The sequence below is a fragment of the Crinia signifera genome, chromosome 4, assembly GCF_055691185.1.
Source record: "Crinia signifera chromosome 4, ASM5569118v1, whole genome shotgun sequence".
Taxonomy (NCBI): Eukaryota; Metazoa; Chordata; class Amphibia; order Anura; family Myobatrachidae; genus Crinia; species Crinia signifera.
Genome location: NC_139220.1, coordinates 174,919,477 through 174,946,417, shown reverse-complemented (window position 1 = coordinate 174,946,417; position 26,941 = coordinate 174,919,477). Strand labels below are relative to the sequence as shown.

General features: G+C 40.8%; 1 protein-coding gene across 2 annotated transcripts in view; it reads right to left on the bottom strand.

Annotated features, from left to right (window-relative positions):
* Positions 1-26,941, bottom strand: part of PHTF2 (putative homeodomain transcription factor 2) — an 86,648-nt gene that overhangs the window by 46,284 nt on the left and 13,423 nt on the right. For both annotated transcript variants that reach the window (XM_083183050.1, XM_083183049.1), the window contains exon 2: positions 8,974-9,044. In XM_083183050.1, the coding sequence (XP_083039176.1) occupies positions 8,974-9,018 (45 nt within the window). In that variant the 5' untranslated portion in view covers positions 9,019-9,044. The remainder of the gene's footprint in view (positions 1-8,973; positions 9,045-26,941) is intronic.

Here is a 26,941-nt window from a genome sequence, read left to right as displayed (position 1 = left end):
TTGGAACCATAGAAATGCTAGTTTGTCCTTTAAAGGTTACTTATAGATGATAGACAAGGCCTAGGTCGACAGTCAGTAGGTCAACACTGCCAAAAAAGGCCAACACAAACTTGTGGTGGTCGACATAAGCAAGATCGTCAGTCAAAAGGTTGATTTTTTTCATGATTTTTTGAGGTCTATGTAATTGTAAACGCTTTGTTCATCATGCTTCTGACTGTTATGATTGTTCCAAGACATATGAGTAATAAACAGTTTGCTATAAGACACCTGTGCCTGTATGTATACTGATACTACTGTGACGACCAGTGGAATTAAATATTTTATTCCATTTTCTACCTGTTTCTGGCCCAATCTCTCCAAGATCAAACTCTGTCAACTACCTACTGCAGACTGGTCCATAGTGATGGACTAATGCAAATTAGCTAACTCCAACCAGGAGGTCTTTCAGACACACCCAGAAGTAGGAAGCTAAAGTTGCCAAAGAAAGAGCTTGGTGGTGACAGCAAGATACCTCCCTGTCGTTCAGTGGGAGGAGTCAAGAACCTACACAGGGACTCAAGGAAGATTTTAACTGTTGGCAACACAACCAACAGCATGCTGAACACATCCTTTCAGGGGAGCTTTCACCTGAAACCATAGATAGTCACAATTCTGGTATCAAAATATGGAATCCAATAGCCAGGTAAGTCTGAAGGTAGTAACGTCCTGAGAGATAATGTAGTAAAGTCCAAATAACAAAGTTTTGAACGATCATCCAATGCTGAATTCAAACACAATACATAGACACTTTAAAACTGGAAGTGCATTTTATAGGCCCAAACAGAAAATCACATTCAAGATGGAACCTTCATGAGACAAACCTTGGCCATCTTGGGTAAGGCTATTCTGGGGGCAAATGCATAACTGAGATCCAAGACAGAAACTTCATGAGACAGATTCGGCCATCTAGGAGAAGGGTAACAGATCTTTTATTCTGCTTCTGTATCTAAAGACCAATTATGACCTGGACCTTTTAACCGACTGGTTTGTTTGACCCCTTTAGAAACAAAATATTTCATCGTCCAATTGCTGAAATCCTTATATTGTTCAGAAGGTGGCTCCTGATATATATTTCTTGAAGTACAATCTGTACATAATATCTTCTTGTAGTCCTCACATGTCAGACCGGTAAAGCCTCTTACTGTACTTTCACTGTCGTTTCATCACACTCACTCACCTAGGCCATCAGGAAATTTTCCATTTAATAATAATAATAATAATATTAATAAAAAAGATGGTTTGCAAAATTGTATGCAAAGGTAATTATTTATACGAGGATGAGGATTGGAAAACAAAGTATTGGTGCATTTTGAAATAATTAAAAAAGGTAACAACAAAAAAAGACATCCGATTTAACAGAATGAGGTAAAATACTAGTATTCTACAACATAAGGGGACATATTATTGTCATCCAAAATGCTATTCAATTTCTTTGACTTTATAACACACCTTTACAGTATTATAAAAAATATATAAAATGTTCATCTAACAAAGTTCAAATAGGGCAAGTTAGATAGACCCCAAATCTTGGCAATACCAGTGGAAACAATGAATATTTCATGAGGCATTTGTTTAGCATCCTGGTTAGTTTTGCAAAATAAAGTCATTAATGCCATGTAATGTTAACTCCTGGGGAGCCGGAGGAGTGTTTGGATAGTAGCTTTACATAAGAATACAGGGGCACATTAACATCTTAATTTACGCAAATTATATACCTTTGTGTATCATATGATTTCCGACACCATTAATGCGGAAATTCAGGTGAAAGTGATGGCTGCGAGTTGTTGTTCAGACTGTTTTAAAGCCACACTCATCACAGATTTTCCTTCACAGCCCAAAATCTGATGTTGCTGCGCAATGAGCACTGAAAGCGGAGATGCTTCTTTAGAGCGTAACTTCTATAGGCAGGGGATGCCATTTGAGACATGATATGATCTCCTTAATGTACATTGCTGCATTGTCCCAGTATTTTAGTGTTTTCTCTGTGGTGGTGTGCAGTGCTATGCAGTTGCAGCACCTTTCTCTGGTCTAGATTTCTACTCCTAGAAGTTCCAGGAATGGGAAGAGATCTGGTATCCAGTTGATAGGTTGACAGTCAATACGTCAGCACCATATGGTCGAGTTGCACAAGCTAGACACAAAAAAGGTAAAAAAAAAAAAAAATTGTGGGGGACTTTCATTCTTTACCATTTCCATTTGGAATCCACATGGATGGTAGTGTGCGCCGAGGGCAGCAGTAGCAGAGCAATGGAATGAGATATTTGGAGTTCGGGAGGGGGCATTGGCTGCAGATGCTTACAGGAAGAAACAATTCTAGGAGGAAAAGACAGAAGTGATGTGGAATCTCCAAACCACCAGCCAGTGAGGGCTGTAAAGTGGTAAGATTTTATAAAACATAATAGGGCCTCATGAAAGAATTGTTTCATTTCGTTGTGGTTCACAAGCGTGTCAAATGCTTGAAAAACAATGGAAAAGAATAATGGGATTCAGTATGATTTCCCACCAGTCGGGATCCCAGCTGTCAGTATCCCTACAGGGGAATCCCAGATGCCGGAATGCCAGCAGTGGGGGGAGTGGAACAAACGCCCCCTGAGGGGTCGATGAGCTCACCATGCTGTGGGCAGAGTGGCACTCTTTGTTTGTCACAAGGTTGTATTCCCCCTCTATGGGGGTAATGGACCCCCACAAAGGAATAGGCCCGGTGCGCCTTTTCGGCTGATGGCATTGTCAGTCGTAGGGATCTTGGCATCCTGACTGCCGGTATCCCGACTGTTGGCATATTAACTACATCCCTAAAAATGGTGAGACAGTCTAAGCATAACATTTCATCTGCCAATAATTCTTTACTGGTCATTACATGTTTCACCAATACACAGGGAAATAATTTTACTGATTGATCACAATATATGGTAATAGCAAAATTAACATTGTATAAAGGGAAATGATTACTAGATTGCAAGCTTAAATTTAGGTTAAATAACCATCATTCCTATAAAACAGAAAGTGTACAGTATGTGCAGCAAAAGGATATACATTAACACATGACTTTACATAATACAAATATTTAGCATTGGGCATGTGAGTCGATTACAAACGCAGACTACGCTTGTACATCAGTCACATTAGGTTACAGCAGATTACATGTGATCAATTGCTTCCCTGAGGTAAACAAGCCGTCAGTCTAGATTACTCATAACTGATGTACTGTACTTGTTACACAGAAAACAAACTCAGAGACAAGCATGTAAGTGCACAGTCACAGGAGAGGTGTGTATGTCCCGGTAACACTGCACTTGCGATGTTTTATGTGGAGGATCATCTACGCTCCAAACTTTCAGAGAGATGCTTTACAAGAGAAGGCCATCCATCCAAAGTCGAGGCACGAAGACATAACTCCGCATCTACAATGGTTCAGGCGGCAATGCCGATGATACAAACTTACCATAAAACTATAAAATTGTTTTTCCTGATGTTCTACTGATTTTTTAGCACCTTCTAGAAGATAATAGATATAATCTGGTTGGTTGTCCATAGCAACATCTAAACTAGCATGGTCTAGTCCAGGGCTGGGCAACACCGGCCCTCCAGATGTTGATGAACTACACATCCCAGCATGCCTTGCATCAGTTTCAGCATGGCCACATAGCAAATCTAATGCAAAGCATCCTGGGATGTGTAGTTCATTAACATCTGGAGAGCCGGTGTTGCCCAGCCCTGGTCTAGTCTGATTGAACCTAAATTTCTATTCAACTAGGGTCATTAGTTGAGTAACTAAGAAGGAAATTACTATCTCAGAATATACGTTTTTCCTTTAATACATGAAAGGATCATTCAAAAACTGTATTTTGTGTTTACTGGGGGTGTCTTTATCCTATATTCAATTTGTTTGAATAGCGGATATAATCAAGTGTGACAAACTAGCAAAAATATAAGAAACCAGAAAGGGGGGCAAAAACAAATTCACACCACTACTGTACGTACACACAATACCCCTTTACCCTCCACAAAATACTAATACCAACAAAACCGTTTTCATATATAATCAGTTATGTTTTCACCTCTGAATCTTACACGGCTTTAAATGGTAAGTCACTTTCTTCCATATCAGTGAATATGCTGAAGACATTGGGGTCTATTGACAAGTGCAAGTATTACATGGTGGGTGCAGTGGTCTAATTATTGAATAAATTAACCTTTTTTGTGCAATATCAGGTACCCCACTGCAATGTTTTTATTGACAGAGTTTCACCTGTAGGATTTAGGAATTTTGCAAGGAAGGTAACATCAGTCCAGAGAGTTTGTAGAATACTGGCTCTAGTATTCTTTCCATTGGTGTTAATGAAAGACCGCAGATTGTTTACCAAAAGGTGACTGCAAATACTAACTTATACAGCACATGCTGAGAATAGCACACAGTCATTTAATTGGTTAATATATACATAAATAATATCTGTAGTCCCATTATACAGGTGTGTTCTGGGAGAGGTGGTGGACACAATGGATAGCTTTGCTTCACTATGTTTTTGCACCTTACTAAATGGTTTTATCTTAAAAGTGCCAAATTCCTTAAAGCTTTGGGGAATAGAGGATTTCCATCCATTTGTCGTTCAGGTCCAACTAAACATGCCAAATCTGGTATTTCCCCAAACCTTGCTACACAGTAATAGAGCTGCTGCTATGTCTAAGGCCAATTAATATGAAAGTGTGTGTGTATGAATATGCACATGTATGTATGTATGTATGTATGTATGTATGTATGTATGTATGTATGTATGTATGTATGTATGTATGTATGTATGTATGTATGTATATACACATACATATATATATACACATACATATATATATATATATATATATATATATATATATATATATATATACACATATATATATATATATATATATATATATATATATATATATATATATATATATATATATACACACACTATACGTATATAGCACTGTGGTAAACTCCAGCTGCATGCTACTGCTCCTGAGCCCATTATTGTGGAAATTCTCTTCCAACAAAAGTCCCTAGAAACAACCTCATTGACTATGAGAAAAACTTTTTCTGTCTCGAGTGATTGGGATATTCCCGAATATTATCTAGAATTGTTCATCTGTAGATACCACGGTATAGGACAACCATAGTGATATCCGATTTCATTTCTCGCCCCTGATGAAGTCCCTGTCATCATATGAACTGAACAACTAATAAGAGCTGTATTCATTGTTCATCACATGTATCTGTATATTACCTGATTACAGGTTTTTTATATATCTGTATATTTTATTAAATATCAATTATTTTAAATTGTCTTATATTCTGAAGCGCTCTCTGAAACTCCTTTTCTTTACCTACCTATCTTTCGGGTCCTGTCTAACAGAGGACTCCTCAGAGGAGCTGCTCGTACACTCTGAGCGCAGGAAGGGGATCCCCCCCATTGATATATATATATATATTTTGATAGGAGTTGAAATCATTTGCAAATAGAGATTGCGATTTTCAATAAATTAATGTCCTACAAGCATCTCAAATCGCAAGCACTAAAGCCTTAACATCGAAGAAAGCATTATAATGTGTTGCATTTCTACATATATATATATTCATCCAAAGGGTTAAAGATGTGCCTCAAAAAAGCCAGGCATAACATGTGCACCGAAAGAGATGAGCAGTCCATCCAGATGATAAAAGCTCCACGCATGATCTATGTGAATACTTTTAATCATGCGTCCAACTCTATTCAAAGAAGTATCAACAAACACTGGCCGATAGTCACTTCTGACAAAACCCTCAACCTAAAAAAGCATGGACTTCCTATGATGGCCTATAAGAAGGGGCCCAACTTAAAACAACTCTTCATGAGGCCCACTCTGAGCCCCGAGTCCACCAAGGGTAACACCTGGCTGCACGTTCAGCGCCCTGGCTGCTTTCGATGCACGGGGTGCACTACGTGCAGCAGTATGATAGCTGGACCGGTCTTCCCGCATCCTCAATCAGGAAAATCAATCAAAATCAAATTTAGATTGCACTGTCTCATGGATCATGTGATTTATCTATTGCATTGTCCATGTGGCCTTGCATATGTGGGCATGACCACGAGGAAGTTCAGGGAACGCATGGCCAATCACAGAATCTCCATCCGTGTTGCTCTGGAAACTAAAAAAGCTGAGTTACCCATCCCTAGACATTTTCTACAGGCTTGTCATCAATTATCAAGCCTCAGATGCCGCCTAATTGATTGGATACCACCCCCGATCCGTGGAGGGGATAGAGGTCTTCTATTGAAGAAACGAGAGAGCCGATGGATATTTCGGTTGGGGACATTGGCACCGAATGGACTTAATGAAAATAATCCGCTTAATATATTTCTTAAATAATCACTCGGACTACATCTGTATAACTATAATCTAAGGCCGTAGACCTCCGGTCCAGACCGCATCCCCTTGAAGGAATTGTATGGTGCCCTCCTTGTTGCATGGTCTATATCTGATTTTTGTTTGATCCTTTATCTTTTTTGGTTTTCTATTCTTTTGTTTATGTTTTTGTATATATTTTTTATTCATTAATTTTTTTGACTCGTCTTTTGCTTAGATGTATTTTTCTATGAAAAATATCTCTTATGTAACACACCTCAATCCTTTATTGAGAAGACGTTTATATAAATAAAAATAGAAACAATAAAAATATGAATAAAAGTAAAAATAACAAAAAAATAATATAAAATATAGAACAAAAATAATTACTTATTAAATTGAAAGACAGTAACCTGGAATAATGCTTTTTAGCAACCACTTTCCAGTACTGTATACTTTAACATGTATTGTTTTCTGTAGTATTCATTGTTAGCCCTGTTAAACTTTTCTTTTTTTTCCCCCTAAAATTCTTTTCCCCTGTATGTTCTTTTGATAAAATACCAGTCTGTTTCATATTTCTCAGTGAGCTTAATATACCCAAAAACCCATATACACCAGCACCAATCGATGCAGCTATTAGACATCGATCGCCTTAAAACTAATTATCGATATACCCAAATCTATTTAAATGGTGGGCGGGTATCTTTCGTTATGAAGCTCCCGGAGCCCCGGCTTCTCTGTGTGTTCTTTTTCTATTTGCTAATTGCAGAATATCCCATTCACATAATATCTCTAGATAGCGCATTAGTGCCTATTTCCGGCACTATGCGCTTCACATGCGTCTCACCTGAGTGACACGCACTCAGTACCCGCTTCCGGGTTTCCAGTGCGTGTCACTAGCGGCTCACACGGAGCTGCGCTTCCGGCGACTTCACTTCCGGTCTCTGACGGAAGTCCGACGCCGGGAATAGTGGCGGGAATTCTCCCGCACCACGTGACGCTTGAGTGTATCATCACACAGGGTATTTAAGCCGGGCCCGGGCAGGTCTAGTTTAGATGTCCTCCTGCTACAGAGAGGTTCTTCTACCCTTGGCTCCGTTGATCCTTTATTGTATCGCTTTGATCTCATGACCCATGTAAGTGATTTTATCTCTGATGTTTGAAACTATTGTGCATTCTGTAAGTGGCGGTGATTGCATGCACTCACTCTATTGTTTGCATGTTGTCTCCTCTGGCTGCAGGCTCCTTGATAAAGGTCCCTCTTATGGACCGAAACGTCGGGGCAAAAATGGGCACAATATACATGTAATGGATGAATAAATGAAAATTGTCTTTTAACCGGATTGCCTGATTTATATAAGGAGAGTGCTTACTCCTCTATTTGAGGAATTTTGGACTAATATATATATATATATATACATACATATATACACACATATATATATATATATACATACATATATATATATATATACACACACATATATATATATATATATATATACACACACACACACACACACACATATATATATACACATATATATATATACACACACATATATATATATATATATATATATATATATATATATATATATATATATATATATATATATACATATACACACACACACACATACATACATATACATATATATATATATATATATATATATATATATATATATATATATATATATATATATATATATACACATATACACACACACACATACATACATATATACATATACATATATATATATATATATATATATATACACATACACACATACACACACACACACACACACACAAACATGACATAGCTACTACTTGAAAAAAAAATACATATAACCAAATTCCAAAAGCAGCTAACTTCTTTCCATGTCACACTTCATTCACATGCTGAAAACAAACACTACGCAATATATTCACCATGGAAAACCAATTATCCCAAATGACTGTGCTCACCGGAAGCAGCACACAATAAGAAAACAGCAGCAGGTGAGTTGCTGACTAATGTACATGCCAAACATTGTGCTCAGATACTCATGTCATAGTGCTAATGGTGCCCATACACGGAGTGATGGGTTATGTACTTTTTGTACTAGATCACAACGCATCTAGTACAAAACGCATGTCTTGTGCTACAGCAGTGTGCGTTTTGTACTAGATGCCATGCGATCTAGTACAAAAAGTATGCGCTGCCCATACGTTTTGTGCTGTGTGATGTGCGCATTACATTGCACGGGCAAAACACACCATGTATGGGCACCTTAACACAGGAAAGCCAATCAGCTAAGCAATGAAAACCTCTTTGCCAAAATTGCATTCTAAACAAAACTTCAGTTACAAAGTGTTCATAGACCACAGCATTATTTTTACACACACACACCATCAATGTAAACAGAGAAACAAAGGAGAGTTATGTAATAAACTCTTAAATTGTAGAATTCGATATAAACCATTAGTGGTATAACCTACAATATAAAATCCACGCATGCAATGTATTTAACTATACAAACATAACTACACAAGTAGCCAATAACATATAGAAGATCTTACCTTTTTCTGGTACCAGACTATTGCATCTGTCACTTTGGACGCCATTTATTCTAAACATCTGACATCTTAGGCTGTAACGAGAAAGAAAACCACTTACATCCACTCTCTGATCAAGTGATGTGATGCTGTATGTATAAATAGTTCAGTGTACTGCACACCAATGGGCGTGTGCAGGTACTTATATTACACCCTCCCTCATTACTATTTTACAAATGTGTTTCCAAGCTTGTTGCAACATGCTAATTATATAAAGGTCTTAAAAGTTCAGACATCATAATCAAAAACATTTTAAAAGCACAGGTAATTTTCTTAAAATGGTATATCTACCAAAATACAATAAATACAGAGCACAGAACAACATATAAAAGATACGTCTCTCCCCCCCCCCCCAAAAAAAACAAAAAAAAAAAACAACAACAACAACAACAACAACACACAGGCATGTATTCAATGCTCCTATTTCGCCATTTATAATGGCGAGTATGCAGGTTTTTTTGAGAGTAGAGAACTTCTCACATATTTTGTACCTCACTGTATTCAACTCTGTTACTTCACAGAAAATATCTTGCGAAGCAAACTGTGTTCGCCCAGCGCGTCTCCCCGTTGTTCGCTGTGTTTGTTCAATGGGGATTTCAGTGTGTCTCTCAAAAAGTCTATTCAATGCACAAATAGTGAGTCCTGTAAGTTGTTTTTTTTTTTTTTGAAGAGGTTCTCCGTTTCTCCCTCGGCATCTTTTTTAGGTGAACTATATGCTTAATTTTGTTCAATTTGTCCTTTTTTTTTGTTTGTTTTAAAAAATTAAAATAATGTACTGTAATGTATTTATTGCAAGTGCCATAATGCTGTCCTACTCTATTAATTGATTTGGAATTTAATAGGTTATTTTAATGGTAACAAATAAGAAATCATTTTGACACTCTAATGCTGGGTACACACCAAAACGATTTTGGCACAATCCCATCAATCTGGATCCAATTCAGACTGATTGGATGCAGATTGGATGCAGATTTGGTCAAAATCGTTTGGTTGGATCTGAATTGGATCTGTATCCGATCCTACCTGCTGCAGGTAGGATCTGTAAAAGATCCATTCATCTGAATACAGAGGGAATCGGATTGTATGCAAATCCTATGCAAATCGTACGATCCGATTTACATACGATTTGCATCCGATCCAAATCGTTTTGGTGTGTACCCAGCATAAGCTTGGTGAAGTGATGAAGTGGGGTCCAACGGAGGTGTCCCTTGTACGCCTGTGGGCCAGTGCGAGTATGTTGTCTTATGTGGCAATGGACTATGGTGTATATTTTACAGTTCATTTCTACTCATCTGGTACGTTATCATACATGCACAAACACTAACAATAATTACAATATAGATTTGTCAAGTGGCCTAGACCAGTGGTCCTTAACCTCGGTCCTCCAGTATCCCAACAATGCACGTTTTCCAGGTCTTCACACAGAATCACAGGCAGCGGCGGCTCTTACCTCTGTGGAGGAGGGGGGCTGCCACTGTGCTCGTGGTCCCCGCCGTCAATCCCAGTCCCCACCATGGGGCCAGCGCATGCGTAATAGCTTCTTCGTATTGCGCATGTGTGGAACCCGGTTTTTATGGACTGACGTTCAGCAGCCCATGTAGAGGCGTCCCAGAAGGAGGGAACACCTCCCAATGGGACTGCCTTGGGAAACCTTCCAATAGGAAGTCACTGCCAGTCCCAGTGAAGCCAGAGCAGTCTCACACACTGCATCTCGATTCACTTATGCTGTGTACACACGGGTACAATCAGCATGAGATTTTGACTATATAGTCAAAATCACATTGGGATCGCATGCAGATCGCACAGGTTTTTTAACTTGCGATCCTGATGCGCGCTCCCGTGACAGCACAAATCGAAACCCAGATAGACAGGGCTGCAATGACTATATAGTGCAAATAGAATGTAGATAGCATGAATTGTATGCAAATAGTACAGAGTTAGCAAAGATTTCATAGCACTAGAATCTTACGTCAAATAGCACGGGAATCTCACCGTGTGTACACACCACTAGGCAGAGAACAGTGGTGGATTTTACCTGAGGGGACAGCAACCCTGCAGCCCATAGGTAAAAACCACCACTAATCACAGGTGAAAATTAGCTCCACCTGTGGATCTTTTAACATGTGTCAGTGAGTAATGAGTGCACCTGCTGGGTGACCTGGAAAACGTGAACTGTTGGGGGTACTTGAATTGGACAACCACTGGCCTAGATCATGTACTAATGGCTAGCCAAGCCTCTATGTCAACTCTTTACTTAAACTCTCTACAGTAGCCTTTCCCAACCACGGTCCTCAAGGCACACCAACAGTGCAGGTTTTAGTGATATCCAGGCTTGAGCACAGGTGACTTAATTAGTATCTGAGGGATTCTGATTAAACCATCTGTGTTGAAGCCTGGATATCACTAAAACCTGCACTGTTGGTGTGCCTTGAGGACCGTGGTTGGGAATGCCTGGGGTTTCTGTACTCCCCAGCTACTCCAAGATAAGCAAATACATAAAGCAAGTCTGTTTGCAAGACCTAGTTAAATAAGAGCTTCACCTAGGACACTTCTCATTTTCGAGAAATACAGGATCGGCATTTATCGCTGTTGTACATAGCGTACACAAGCCAGAATTAAATAGTTAAGAACATAAGTTTTTGAACAAGACAAGATGATGCAACAGACACTGCTCATGCATACCTGTTGCAGCTAGTCAGCAACAGATACAGACATTGGAATTGTATCATAAAATGACACGTTTAATATAACAACTCTGATTTCTCATTAACATGTAGGGAATATCTAATCGAAAGAGGTCTCAATTTCAGAAATATTTTAAGACCTTTCTATTTACTCAAACATTTCTTGTCAGCGAAAACATAAGTTTTATCCTGATATCCCTCCAATAGTTTTTTTGTAGGCTATCCTATAAAAGGTTGCCCCCAAAAAATACATGGTCACAAACACATGGGCAACAATGGGACTGTTTTCAAGAATCAGTTTTGCTTGCCAGAAGCAGGACAAACATATCCCTAATAAGCCACTGCTAGCGATGGGGATAAATAGCTCACTGAGAAGCCATTATCCATGATCAATGATGGCAGTGCCTGCATGCCCCTCTCACATGGGGGTAGAAGATTGTGTGTTTATATATAGTATTTTAGTTTTTCCTTTAAGACATGGGTCCTCAAACTGCGGCCCTCCAGATGTTGTGAAACTACAAATCCCAGCATGCCTTGCCACTGTTTTGCTATAAGGGAGTGTTAAAACTGTGGCAAGGCATGCTGGGATTTGTAGCTTCACAACATCTGGAGGGCCACAGTTTGAGGACCCATGCTTTAAGATAATAGATTTTACAAACAACCCACCTGTGTAAATTGAAAAATAACAGAAATGTAGATGATAGAAACCTCACTGTACAACTGTTATGCCAGTTCCAGCTATGCTGGTAGAAAATTGGTCAAGCATCACATTAAACAGTCACATTTATTACAGCTCGAAAAACATTGTGACCCTAAATGAGAAGTACACACGTTTCGCAATCAAGGGGCCCTATTCTGATTAACATGCTCCCCTGCGTGTACTCGCAGAGGAGAGTTTTTTTTAGACTGCCCATAATAATTTATGCACATGTGCAGCCACGGCGAATAGACTGTTCGCCGTGCGGTGGCACACAACAGTGCGCCAGGCCAGTAAATTCACCCATGGGAAATCTGGGTGTTCTCATGGTGACTCCCCGAAGACGCGGGTGCTTGGGCCGGCAGCTGACAGCAGCGGATGTCACCTGCCCGCCCACTTCCCGCACAGGGCACACGCAGATCTGAGACACCACAGAGAGTATATTTACCTGCCTCCTCAACCCTCCTTTTTTGTGATTGTATGTTAAATAAAATACCACCTTTTATCTAAGCGCCTGGTGTCCATCGCAAATACCTCACCTCAAAGGAGGGTATGCAATGTCCCGTTGCTATATCCAAAGGGAGAAATAGTGGCAGGGCCCTATTCAATGCGGTCTTTAGTGACAGAATTGAAGAGGGATCATGGCAGAACTATCCCGACTTTAGAAGCTGTCGGGCCCGTTCTGCCGATAACGGCCGTGGATTGTCGCAAACCCAGCCACAGATAAGACAATCCATGGCTGTTTTCATGGCCACTCCCCTTTTGCACCGATTAGCAGGCAGGGCATTTAATGCCGCCTGCCGGTCTGCTGTCGATCAGACTGCAAACGGGCCAGGACCACGGCTGTCGGAGGGATTGACAGCCATGATCCTGGATTCCATACCCCCTATGACTCAATTTTATGCTCCAAGGGAAACCATACTGTTGTTGGATTTAAAGGCAGCTAAGATAGTGTGCAGGTTATCAATATCCCAATCTACTCGCAAAGGGATACAGCATGTTAATAATAGCTAACATTGAAGCTTCAAATGACTCAAAAGTTCCATTAATGTAATCACAGTAAAGCCAGTACAATTACATGGCATTATCATAACTACAGTCACTGTATTTGCAAAACAAGAGTCATACCATAGCTACATAGAACTGGTTCTCAAGGAGAACTGTGACAATGTTAATTGAATAGCATCAGTTCAGGTGCACCAAATTCCATCACTGGAAACAAGGGTGGTATCCAAGCCATTTGAATACGTAAATACAAAATACTGCACATATTATAGCATATAAATATTCTATACTTCACGTTCATGTTTAGAAAAACTGAACCAGCAGCTTCCATTCCAAGTGCATGTCACCACACTTCCAATTAAATGGTATCTTCCACAAGCCATGGACATATTATTTGCAGTACAGATGGTGGTGGATAATGATTTAAGCAATGTTGAATTAGATTTGATAGCAAGTGCTGAGAAATGGGTTACTCTATAATCACAAATCAACATGAAATTTGGATTTTCTCAAGTACCACTTTTAAAAATATACTGGGACTACACAACATCAGGAAAGACATATAGCATGCCACTGTTATGGCTGACTGTTGTCTAGCATACATTATAACATCCGTATGATAGTGCTCATTCTAGCATTCGCTATCTTTGAAAACCCATGCAGTTCCTCTTCCCTGCCTGGGGTGTCACTGTCTGCTGCAGTGCTTCTAGCACAGTATGGTCTGTATATCAGCACTGATATGCAAATCAGACCACATTAGACAGTGATATCCCAGACAGGGAACATAAACTGCATGGGTTTTCAAAGATAGGGGGTGCTAGAATAAACACTAGTGTATGATACACAATATCGTTGCAGATAAAATTAAGATTTAACACTGTGGCGCCAAGTAACATCAGTGCAACATTTCCTTTCCTCTATGGAGTACAAAAGCAGAAAGCCCACCTGGTTCCAAACGCTAACCCCACAGCACTAGGCTCTGCACTTTGCCTGGGCTTGTTAACCTGGTGACTAAACACTGACCAAAAATGAAGTGTGGTTCCAACCGGTTTGTACAGATGGTACTGGTGCATTAAGCATGTTGATTAAACCCTTGATGGCAATGGACCCTGTATTGCAACAAGTTTCAATTCTGGGTGGCAGTGGCTCTCTTGTGGTGTTACATCTGCAAACATCACTGAGTGGTGGATAAAGTAAACATCCTTGTTGATCATTTGTACCCATTTATATCATTAATTCACTCAGACACGAAGCTCAAAATGTGAAAATACATAGGTCCATAGCCATCAGATTATGGTAGGAGAATCTTTCCTTTGAGTCACATGTAGAACACATGTTGGATGCAGTTCAATGTGCCATCAATGGCAGTGTCCCACGACTGGTGACTATTAGGGAATTGTGGACATTATTCAGGAGGTGATGCACAATATATCCACAGTAATTCAGAGAGTTTGTGCTGCACCTGCCCTGTTGTGTTCCTGCACTAAACAAACTGAAAGGAAGGCCTACACATTACTAGGTGGCAGTCCCATAGGAATGAATAATGCAATGTTTTCACCAGACTTAATGGTGGGGCTATATGCAGCTACACTGTAATAGAATATTGTATACCACCTGAGTGCTGGTACAAGAACAAGGCGCATATGATGGCGTTGTACTGTTAATATTTTTATTTTATTTTTTTTAGATGTTCTTTCATTTAAAATTTTTACTCTTCAAAAAAAAAAAAGACAGGTTAGCAAATCATTTAAGTATCATTTAATCATTTAAGCAAAACAGTTTAACCATTCAAACTTTCTCCCAAAATATGAAAAGCATATTACATCACAAAGGAACTGCACTGCTTTGTTCCTTTCCTATTTTGACCACTGAAAACCAGTTTGCTTTCCAAAAATACAAACCGATTTAGCCACTCGATATTTAAATATAACAAATTTTAATTGCATTTCTCCTTTCATATATCCGTTACTGAAACCAGTCTGGGTTAATCACAATCTTAACATCTTCTTAGGAAGTTCCACTAAACAGGAAATTCTCTACATTTTATATAAAAACACATTAGAATTTCCCCTGGAGGGTACTGACTGTAAACAAGGCTTGGTCATTTCACACTTGGTCAGGATAATTACCATACTATTCACTATGTGAGAATGTCCAATGAACAGTCTGTTTCCAAAAGTGAATACCTAAGTGCATAGTCCATGCATTTACACATGTGTTCCCATAGTTTTACAACTGGGCACAATGTACTAAATACAACACACTAAATGAAACACATTATTAAAACACACATTTACAGTACATTTATTTATTTATTTATTTATTAGCAGTTTCTTATATAGCGCACACAGATTCCGCAGCGCTTTACAGAGAATATTTTGACCATTCACATCAGTCCCTGCCCCAGTGGAGCTTACAATCTATATTCCCTACCACATGTACACGCACACACAGACATTCTAGGGTAATTTTTTTGGGAGCCAATTAACCTACCAGTATATTTTTGGATTGTGGGAGGAAACCGGAGTACCCGGAGGAAACCCACGCAAGTACGGGGAGAATATACAAACTCCGCACAGTTAGAGCCATGGTGGGAATAGAACCCATGACCTCAGTGCTGTGAGGCAGTAATGCTAACCATTACACCATCCGTACTGCCGTTCATGTGAACATGGAGATGCAGTCCAAAAGATTAACACTCTCTCAGTGCCGCAAGTGCCATCTTGACCATGTGGGCTAGATTTCTGGTGACTTAGGGATTTAGGGTAATAATAGGTAGGTAGCGAGGGCAACAGGGGGTCTGCAGGCTTACAAATAGCACTTACGCTAGACTGTTTTAGAAGGGCGCTGCATCAGCCTGCTGTTTAAGTGGCAAATTTTGCTAATAGTGGCACATTACTAAATCAACTGCAATGGGAGGAAAAGGAAGCAGAGTCTATAAACGAAAACCAAGTGGTCGTAAATTCAGAGGTTTTGTCTCAGAGAGGTGGCTCTCCAAAGATTAAGGTTGTAATATCTATTTTAGTATAAAGTTGCCAATATGGGTACAGTTGGTACAAGTAATCAACGTTTTAGGGCATATACAGCCCTTTTATCAAGACTCCACATCAAGTGACACATGTGATTATCTCATTTGCTGAATGGAAGTCTTGATAAAAGGGCTGTATATGCCCTGAAACGTTGATTACTTGTACCAACTGTACCCATATTGGTATGCTATACTGTTTCCCACTGAAAGGGTGACAAAAGCTAGTCCCAACAGTAAGGCTTCTACATGTGGTATAATTTAGACAATGGTAACTGTAAAGTAAAGCTGGCCATACATCTACAGCCCAATCTGACAAATCAATCGGTAGATGTATGGCCAGCTAAAGGTGCATCTGTGTGTGACAGGGAGAGCTAGAGTTACAGCGCTAGTGTTCTGACAAGAGATCCCACGCTGTGCGCTCAGTGACAGGGAGGAGGAGGCGGTGCCCCGCAGTTTAGTCTGACAGGACAGCTCTATTACGGTCAGCTCATCCTGGGTCCTGACAGCTAACTCCCAGGAGGGAGAGAGAGCTAAAGCTGTCAATCACCGCTTCAGACAGTTCCTATATAGCACCTCAGCACTACCCCGTCGTTTAACCCTCACAGTCCATGGCTAATTAGTCTGCACGCTGTGCAGACTTCAAGCCTGCTTCAAAGAGACCTCAATACCCCTCCAGTATCCACTGCAGCTACAGGGATACGATAAGTACCTGCACCATACACCTGTGTATACCTGCCAATAATTACCTGCTACATCTGTACCTGAAGTCTATATACTGCATGCCTGCGAGTTAACCACTTCAGAACTACTGTTAACTCTCTGCTGATTACTATAAATAAACCCAAGTCCTGGTTAAGCTTCCAAAAGTGTGCAGTCTAATAACACCACAAGCACCGCGATATACTCTGCCAACAGTAACAACTCAACAAAAAAAAAAGTACACTCAGAAACAGCAGTTGATAGCCCAGTAATGTCAGTACGCATTACCCAGTCACAAACATTTTTTCCACGGGTATAACATGGCATAAGAGAGGTATTAGCCAACCCCAGAGTTCTGTCAGTCGATACAATGGGCCAATGTCGACATACCGTGTTTCTAATACAATCACCAGCTACATTATAGTGCATCACCCAAGGCATCCTTTTTGTATTGCTAACATGTTACATGTATTGCTTTTCCTGCTGAAGAATGGTGAGTGCAAATAACACATATGGTGTGTACACATGGTACTTTTTGCCTTCCGATGTTGGCGATATAGTCAACATTGGATCGGAATCGGATGCAGAACGCAAGGGTTTTAACCCTTGTGATCCCGATCCGATTCCAATGCGCGTTCACGTATCGCAAGGCAGAAAGTCTTGTCTGCCATGACTATATAGTGCAGATCTGCACTATATAGTCAGACTTGTATGCAAATCGGATGTGCCTTAAGATACTATCCACGATCCGATCTGATCGGATCGTGGATAGTATCTTAAGGCACATCTGACCGTGTGTACACACCAATACACACACATATAATTATCTGTTTCTGCCGAGTTACCCTTTCTGTGTTCATAAACCTCAATGAAGAAACAAAAAGTGAAAAATAAGCACTTGGAGATATAGTTATTAAGGAAAGTTGGTTGCAGCATGGTCAGCAAGTCTCCTATAGTTCTGCAACTGTGGCTAGATGAAAATACGGTTATAATTAGAAGGACGGTGCTTTCATTTTCACAAACATTTACTTTCTGACTTGCTCTTTAGCATTCTGAATACATAGCTAAATTTACTACGTTTCAGTGGAAGCTCTAGACAGGCCTTGATTGACAGGAACAGAGCATGGAAAAAAAGAAATCACAATCATTTTTAAGTTCAGTACTAGTTAATTAGTCAAGATCGTTATTACAAAATCAAAACATGTCAACAATTAAAAGGGGGACAGTGGTCTGTCAAACCTGCCATGCCATATTTAAACAGGATGGAAAACATGGCCTTTTACAATTCCTCACAGTGCAGTACCAGCATGCTGGCGTGTTTGGTTCCTCATGACACTGTTCCAATATTGTTGGCTACCACTGGTCAACAGGCTAACTGCATTCTATTTATATAAGAATAGAGTGTAGAGGATGAAGAGCAACTCTATCATGGTGTATTTATTGCCAGCATCTTGAATAAGTAGTGGGGATGTTTGGATAATTGTGCAGATTTTCCTACGGCCTGCCCCAGTCCACCAATTCCCTTTCAGTTAAGAGGCTAGCAGGAGGATCCTGTATCATGGAGCGCTTGATACAGGAAAGAATAACTGGAGATTATTTAGTTTTATATATTTATTTATAACAGTTTCTTATATAGATACATATTCCGCAGCGCTTTACAGAGAATATTTTGATCATTCCCATCAGTCCCTGCCCCAGTGGAGCTTACAACCTATATTCCCTACCACATTTTCACACAGAGACATTCTAGGGTACATTTTGTTGGGAGCCAATTAACCTATCAGTATATGTTTGGATTGTGGGAGGAAACCAGAGTACCCGGAGGAAACCCACACAAGTACGGGGAGAATATACAAACTCTGCACAGTTAGAGCCATGGTGGTTATCGAACCCGTGACCTCAGCACTGTTAGGCAGTAATGCTAACCATTACCCCATTCGTACTGCTTATATCAGTGGTTCCCATCCTTGGTCCTCAAGTACCCCCCAACAGTGCATGTTTTCCAGGTCTCCACACACAAGTGACATAATTAGCTCCACTTGTGGATCTTTTAAAATGTGTCTGAATAATCAGTGCACCTGCTGGATGCCTGGAAAACGTGCACTGTTGGGGATTTTTGAGGACCAGGGTTGGAAACCACTGGCTTAGATGCTTGAAAAGCACCGTATTCTTGCCATAATATCCCTTTAATGTGGGTTATCTGAATTTTATTAGCCACAGAACCTATGCACATAATAGATGAAGCACATGCATCAGTCTAGGCTAAATGCTTGCTACAGAGGCTAAAAAAATAATCTGGAGGCCACCCAGCATGTTATACTGCACTTTATTGTGAACTCCTAACTCACAAGAACCAAAGTCCCCCTGCAATTACAGGTGGGCGGGGTCACAAAGCTGACTAAAGCTGTAAAATGACTAAATTAATTAGACAGATCCTATTATAAACAACTTCTCAAACATAGAGGCAATTACAAAACATTAATTTGTGCTAGCACAGACTGACATGAATAACTCCCAAACACAGAGTTTCCCCGGGAACTTCCTGAGTCACTTGTCTCTCATGTCTAAAACATGACAGCTGAAGTCTATTTTTGTCTTTCTGCCTGAGCCCTACCTATAAACATTAGTTTCTTACATTTAGCATAAAATACACAAACATTCTGTTTAAAACAAAATCAAATGGTGTTAAGCACCCCACCCCCCCACCACAGGGCGACCCGTCTTTTTGTGCTGAGTGATGTTCTTCAGCATTAACACTCAGCACATAATGGGACACCCGCTCAGCACACTGCAATGATTTGTACTGAGCGATTGTGCTGAGCAGGGATTTGTCTATTTTAATAATAGGCAAAGCCCTGAGATCTGGGAAAAGTGCTTTCCCAGCCGGCGATACCGATGTGCGGGACCGCGCATCAGGATTGCTGCAGGGCATACACACGGAGCGTTCTGTGCTACTTTTCTAAGCAATCAAATCATATCGCTTAGAAAAGGGGCTGAAATCACCCAGTGTGTATGGCCCTTTACACAATGTAGATACTTTGCAAAAAAACTTAAAAACTTTTCAGTTACATTTGATACTGTGCGTGTAAACAAAAGTTAGGCTCCAGAATAATAAGCTAGGCATTCGATATAGGTCGGTATTAATATAGCTGTGGTAATTCACAGCAGCTAATTCAACTAGCTCCGATGCCCGGCTCTTATTGGGAATTATCCTCTGGGAAGTGTTCATTCTAGCAGCCTGCATCTTTCAATACCCGTGCACTTCCTCTTCCCTGCCTAAGGTGTTGCTCTGCTGTGGTGCCTCTAGCACATATCTGCTCTGCATATAAGTTCTGAAATACAGCCCACACTGTGCTAGAAGCACAGCAGAGCACTAAACCCCAGACAGGAAAAAGGAACTGCACAGGTATTTGAAGATGCAGGGTGCTAGAATGAACATTATTTCAGGTGCCTCAGGCACATGAAGCATACTCCCCAATAAGCAGCGTTCAGAGTTGCAAAGATAGGTCAGGAATCCATGTTTTATTTTCTCATTTTTTGGAAGAAAAAGTATTGAAGCCGATTTAATACTGTCCAAAACGTGATGGTTACAGCATCTGGATGCTTGTAATAGGGTCACAACAGAACAGTCATGCCCATGTATTTTTCCTCCCCTCCAGGAGCAAACCAAGTGAGGCAGCCATGGTAGGTGCATTACGAAGGACCAGAAATCTCCACTTTAAAAAGGTCATCATGGCAACCCCTAGCATACAAAAGTGGAAATAACAGAACTTACAATAAAACAACATGCATTGGAGCCTCTCCTTCACAAACTACAGGTCTCACCATCATTTGAAGATTTTGAAAACATGAAAAATAAAATTCCATCTTTCACAAATGTCTTTCTTGATCTGATCCTCGGAAATCCCTGACTAGTATCTTAGACAAAATGTGTTTATATGGTAGCATCACTGAACTGGTTAACAACAATTAGTGAAATTACTTTTCCTTTCTGGGCATTCCATTTCCTCATGGGGTTATGCAGCTCCATGGTAATGTGCTTTGTCCCCTTTTACCTTCTCTAGGGGTTGGTCTCAAATGCAATATTTAAAAGACTTGTTCCATAGGGATGATTTATATGCCCATACAAAAAAAGATCTCTTAGGCAGCACAGAAGCAAAAAAAAAAATTCTCTCCACATTTCACGGATGTGGCCAAATGTTGTGCAGCACTAACAGAAATGTCAATGAGGTGCTGCAAAATGGCTGTATCACAGTGCAGCTTACTGCCTTCCAACTTTAGATCCGTGACATGAGAAACAGTTGCTTGGGACAGAAATTTGGGGGCATGACCGTTGCTCAGCGGGTGACAGGGGTGACTCCTATCCGACCCCCTCCCTGTTGCGGGACACAGGAAGAACTAAAAATGGGATGCTCCTGAGAAAAGCGGGAAAGAGTATACTGAAGGTGCCTATTCCACCATGACCGCACCAGTAAAAGAATGTCAGCTGACCCCTCCAGATGACCACAGCCAACCCAACCACTGGAGGCAAGCACTACATCCTCACAGGTCTCCTGCTCTCCTACTCATCGTAAGAGGGAAAGGTTTCTCACCTTCTATAATATACATTTTAAAATGGAGAAACATGAAGAAGCTTTAAGGCTTGGGTGAGTTATATGGGAAAAGGATACTCTTTTATGCAAACACAGAACCATAAAAAGTTAATGGGCCAGATTCTCTAAGCTTCAAAAGTGATAAAATGGAGAGTGATAAACAGCCAGCCAATCAGCTCCTGTCTGACATTTTTCAAACACAGTCTGTGACATGGCAGGTAGGAGCTGATTGGCTGGCTGTTTATCACTCTCCATTTTATCACCTCTGAAGCTTAGAGAATCTGGCCCAATGTCTTATGTAATGCTATGAGTTCTAGCTGGTGACTACTCAATTGTTGCCTGAGCTACCATAGAGCTTTTTTATTCCAGTTAATGCCCCTGTTCTATATTTTACACTAAATGGCAGTGGCAAAACTGTGTGCCATGGCACCCTGGGGTGCCTTAGGGGACTTGCAGGGGTACCCTTAATTGGTGGTCCATGAAATATAAGTTATTTATTGCCAAAGTAATAGCCAAATTGTTGACAAACAGAGGTGAATCCTGACCATTACCACATAACTGACCCCCCTAAGGATGAGCTCTAAAAACACAATTTAATTAACTTAATATGTTTTTTCTGACTTTCTTAATTAGAAAACATTTTGTCTAGGGGTGCCCTGATTCCAAAAAGTTTGGAAACCCCTGCTATATGGACAAAAGTATTTGTTAATGGTATTTCAATCACACCCATTGTCACATATGTATAAAATAAAGCACCTAGCCATTTTCAAACATTTGTGATACATAATAGGTCATTCTGGGGAGCTCTCGGACTTCAACAGGTATTTAGCCATGAAGGACCTTGTGGAGAAGGGATAATGGTATGGAGCCGGGTTTTTGTGTGTGTGTGGGCAGAGGGACGGCATCTTCTCTCCGGGGAAGGGCAATTTTAATGCTTGAGCACACCAAACCATTCTGATCAATAGGTATGCTTCCAGTTTTGTGGTAACAGTGTGGGGAAAGGTCCTTTTCCATTCCAACATGACTGTGCACCAGTTCACAAAGCAAGGACTATAAAGATTGTTTGAGGAGTGTGGTGTGGAGGAACATTACTGGCCCACACAGAGCCCTGACTTCAACCCCATCAAGTCCCGGAGGAACTTCCGGGTGCAACACATGGTGTGGCAGGAGTGTGATGTCAGCCATTTAGGTAAAAAATTCCATGGTCCCTTTCCAACTGTTGTAGGTTAAAAAAAAGTACGGTACTTGTTTCCTAGAACGGCCACACCGATGTTGATCGGGTCGGTCGCATCGCATGCGACCAAATCGCATGCGATGCAACCGACGCGATGGTCCCGATTTTTACATTGATTGAAATGTGAATAGGGTCCCTGGGACCCTATTTTACATTGGATTCAATGTAAAATTCTCCCCAGACCCCAATTTTAACCCCCTCAATGGCACCCCACGATTGACGCCAACCCGAAGCGTGGCGAGCCCGCGAGGGGCGGCGGGACGCGTCCTCCGACCTTTTCATACCCCTACTATCCACGCTGGCGTGGAGTTGAGAATATAAAGTGTGGTGAGCGCAGCGAGCCCCGCGAGGGGATGCGTATAACGTCACAGGTATACGCGTGCGCTCGCCACGCTTCGGGCTCGGTGGCTCGCTGCGCTCGCCACACTTTATATTCTCAACTCTCAACCGACGTGGATAGTAGGGGTATGAAAAGGTCGGAGGCCGCGTAACGCCACCCCTCGTGGGCTCGCTATGCTTCGGGTTGGCGTCAATCGTGGGGTGACGTTCACAATGGGGGAAGGGGGGGGGGGGTAGCATATACAATGAGAAATGGCCCATTTCCCATTTTTTTCCCCGATTACAATGTTAAAATATTTTAACATTGAACCCTATGGCAAAATCGGGTCCATCGCGTCGGTCGCGTCGCGTGCCATGTTAATGCACCCGACCGACGCGATGGACCCGATTTTGCCTTTGCCGGCAAAATGGACCTGATTTCAAAGGAAATCGGGTCCATCGGGGGTAATCGTGTACCTTAAGTTAAGGTACACGATTACCCCAGATTGTGGCCGTTCTAGGAAACAAGTACCAAAAGTACAATATTCACCAATGTTTTAGCCCTGCCAGGGGTGTTTTTCAAGGTGGTCACACTTAAGCAGGCACAAAGCGCGATGCCCTTTCCTGCGCTATAAACTTGAGCGCAACACAGATTTAATGTAAAGTGCTCGAATTTATGAGTTTTCCAGTAGATTTAACCCTGAGGGTGCATTTAATGGAGCTATTTCTATGTATTTACTGAGGCTGTGAGAAAATTATGTGTGGGGCTGCTGGACCTAATTAAAACCCAAAGGCTTATTGGATGTGCCCCCTGGGGTGCAGGTTCCTAGTGAATCACACTTTACTCTTTAATACTTTATTTCAAACAGTGACCTGCTCTCCCTGTAGCTCACTGGACAACTTTAAGTGAACCAGCATAAAAATAACTTTGTACCATTGTCTCAGGTCTTAGTAACTCAGGTAAGAAGAAAACAAACACCAAGTACAAGAAACATGTATGAACAGGCTTGGACTAAAAAATCTGTCTTTAGATAATTGTGAGCTAAAAGCTTAGCCACCCTATGTATTACTGAGCCACCTGTGGCATCATAAGTTGTGTAATGGCTTCCTATGTCAGCACTGCGTTTTTGCCCCAGTGCAAACCTGGATTTGCTTTACAATTATCCTTTGAAGACCCAACTTTGTGCAATTTTCTGCTGGTTTCTTTGTTATTCATCCTTTTGTCATCACAGCACATCATTTAAAAAAAAATGACCAATAGCTTTTTAATAGCAGTCTTTACATATACTATACAAGAATAGTGAAATAAAGTTTAATTAACAACACTAATTTAATACTATACAACAGGGGTGGTCAGACGTTGAGTCGGCAATTGTCTTTAAAATCTAAAATGTTTTGGTGATCTACCTGGGGGCGTGCCAAAATCACACATTGCCTGCCCCCCCCCCCCCCCCCCCCCCCAAAGAAGTAAACCACATTGCCCAAAACAAAGGGAAAAAAATGCATAAAACCTATATTGAATTGCTTCCATGCTGCCTCCATGGTCATAGGCTACAACCATGTGTTGTACAGTGTTTAACACCTTTTCTGGACATGGGAAAAGCCATGTCCATTCCAGTCACCTGCTGGATCTCAGCCTATCCTGAACATCTTCCTGTCCTGCTAATTACCAAGCCAATCACTGCTCACTGGCTCCTATTAGGAGGCTTGGAAAGTTTATAAAGTTGCCAGTGCTACTGATTGTGTTACCTATATGGTTCTCTCTCCAAGCTGCATCCATGTTTCCGGATCCTGTGGACTCGGCTCCTACAAAGTGCATATTCCGTCCGGCACGTACGTACGTACATACATACATACATACATACCTGCGCCCACTACACTAATTTGCATATCACAGGGGGGATACATACTGCAAATTAGGGGTGTCAAACAGATTATATCTTGCCCTCTCAACCTAAAAATCTTCTGGCATAAAAATTAAAAAATAATAAAAAACAAAATAATTTGTGTCTATTATCACAGTCTTCTGACACCAGGGGCCTCCCAGTACTCCTGTTATACCACTTTTACACCAGAATGCTGGGTAGGACCCGGGAAATTGAACACAGAAAATTGCCAGAGCATGCCCTGACCCCATTTACACTGCACTTCAATCCAGGTTATTCCTGGGTAATGCCCTTTTACACTGAAAACGGATCAGCCCTGCCTTTCCTTGCGGCTGTCATTAAAAAATGGATTTTTGGCCTGTTGATGATGAGGTCACAACAAATGGAACATAACACTCTTCAAGTTTTTTGCTTTATTAAGCTGAAAATATGCATAAAATCATCATACATTGGAATCTTTATAGATGTAATGTATTCTCATAAAGAAAGATGAAGATGCGTATGAATACAAACTTGTAACACACTGGGACACACTGTGGGGGAAATTTACTAAAGGAAATTTGTAAAAAATAGGTGTATTTGTATCCAGAAATACACTTATTTTTGACATTTACTATCCCGAAAATACAGCAATTCGTATTCGTATTGATAGAACATCAATACGAATAGCCGTATTTTCGGGATAGTAAATGTCAAAAATAAGTGTATTTCTGGATACAAATACACCTATTTTTACACCTATTTTTTACAAATTTCCTTTAGTAAATTCCCCCCTGTGTGACAGCCAGCGTGTGTTGCTGCAGATGAGGCTGTAAACTCACTGGGGAGAGTGCTTCCAGCACAGACTGGAAACAGCCTGGTAACGCAGCTTCTGCTGCTGTGCTGCTCCATGTGCGGGTCTCCGGCAGATGACATCATCTGCCAGAGCCGCAGAAGCACCAATCAGCTCTTTGCGGCCTTCTCCCCGCCAAATAACCCGGATAATGACCATTTACACCACCCTGAGCCCCGGATAAGCCCGGTGTCCGACCCTGAACATTTGCCAGGTCAGATTCCCGGGGAACAGTACCAGTGTTATTTTTTTTCAGCCCATTTACACCACGCCCCGCCACGGACTGGAGAGGCAATATCCCGGGTCCAACCTCTGGTGTAAAAGGGGTATTAGAGATCACAAATTTGTATTGTCTACATTTGCTACACAGTGTTCTATACTTGGATATTATATACTCTGTGCTAAAGTTAATATTATATTACCTATATTTGCTACAGGCTGATCTAGTATTAAGCAAACGGTCATCACTTATTATAGTAAAAGCGAGCATTTTCATGGATAGAATGATACAGTCTGAGTCTGATCTGGAAGAGTACCAAATACATAACGCATCGGAAATAAATGCATACCCATCTGTCATTGCATTACTACCTAACCTTTGGTACACCAAAATATAGTGCAGGAAGTTTGTACAACATAGCAGCTGTTAATAATCATGTGATTTTATAAGGATTTAAAATGTTCTAATAATTATAAACCAAGACTTCGAAATGTAAATATGTATTATTTTTAACAAAGAGCTACAATACTTAACCCTTTTAGTGCCAAGCAACTTTGTCAAAAACGGTGTAAAACTTTGTCAAGCACTCGCCATCTTTGAAAACCCATGCAGTTCCTCTTCCCTGCCTGGGGTGTCGCTGTCTGCTGTAGTGCTTCTAGCACAGTGTGGTCTGTATATCAGCACTGATATATGCAAACCAGACCTGTGCTAGAAACACCACAGCAAATAGCGACACC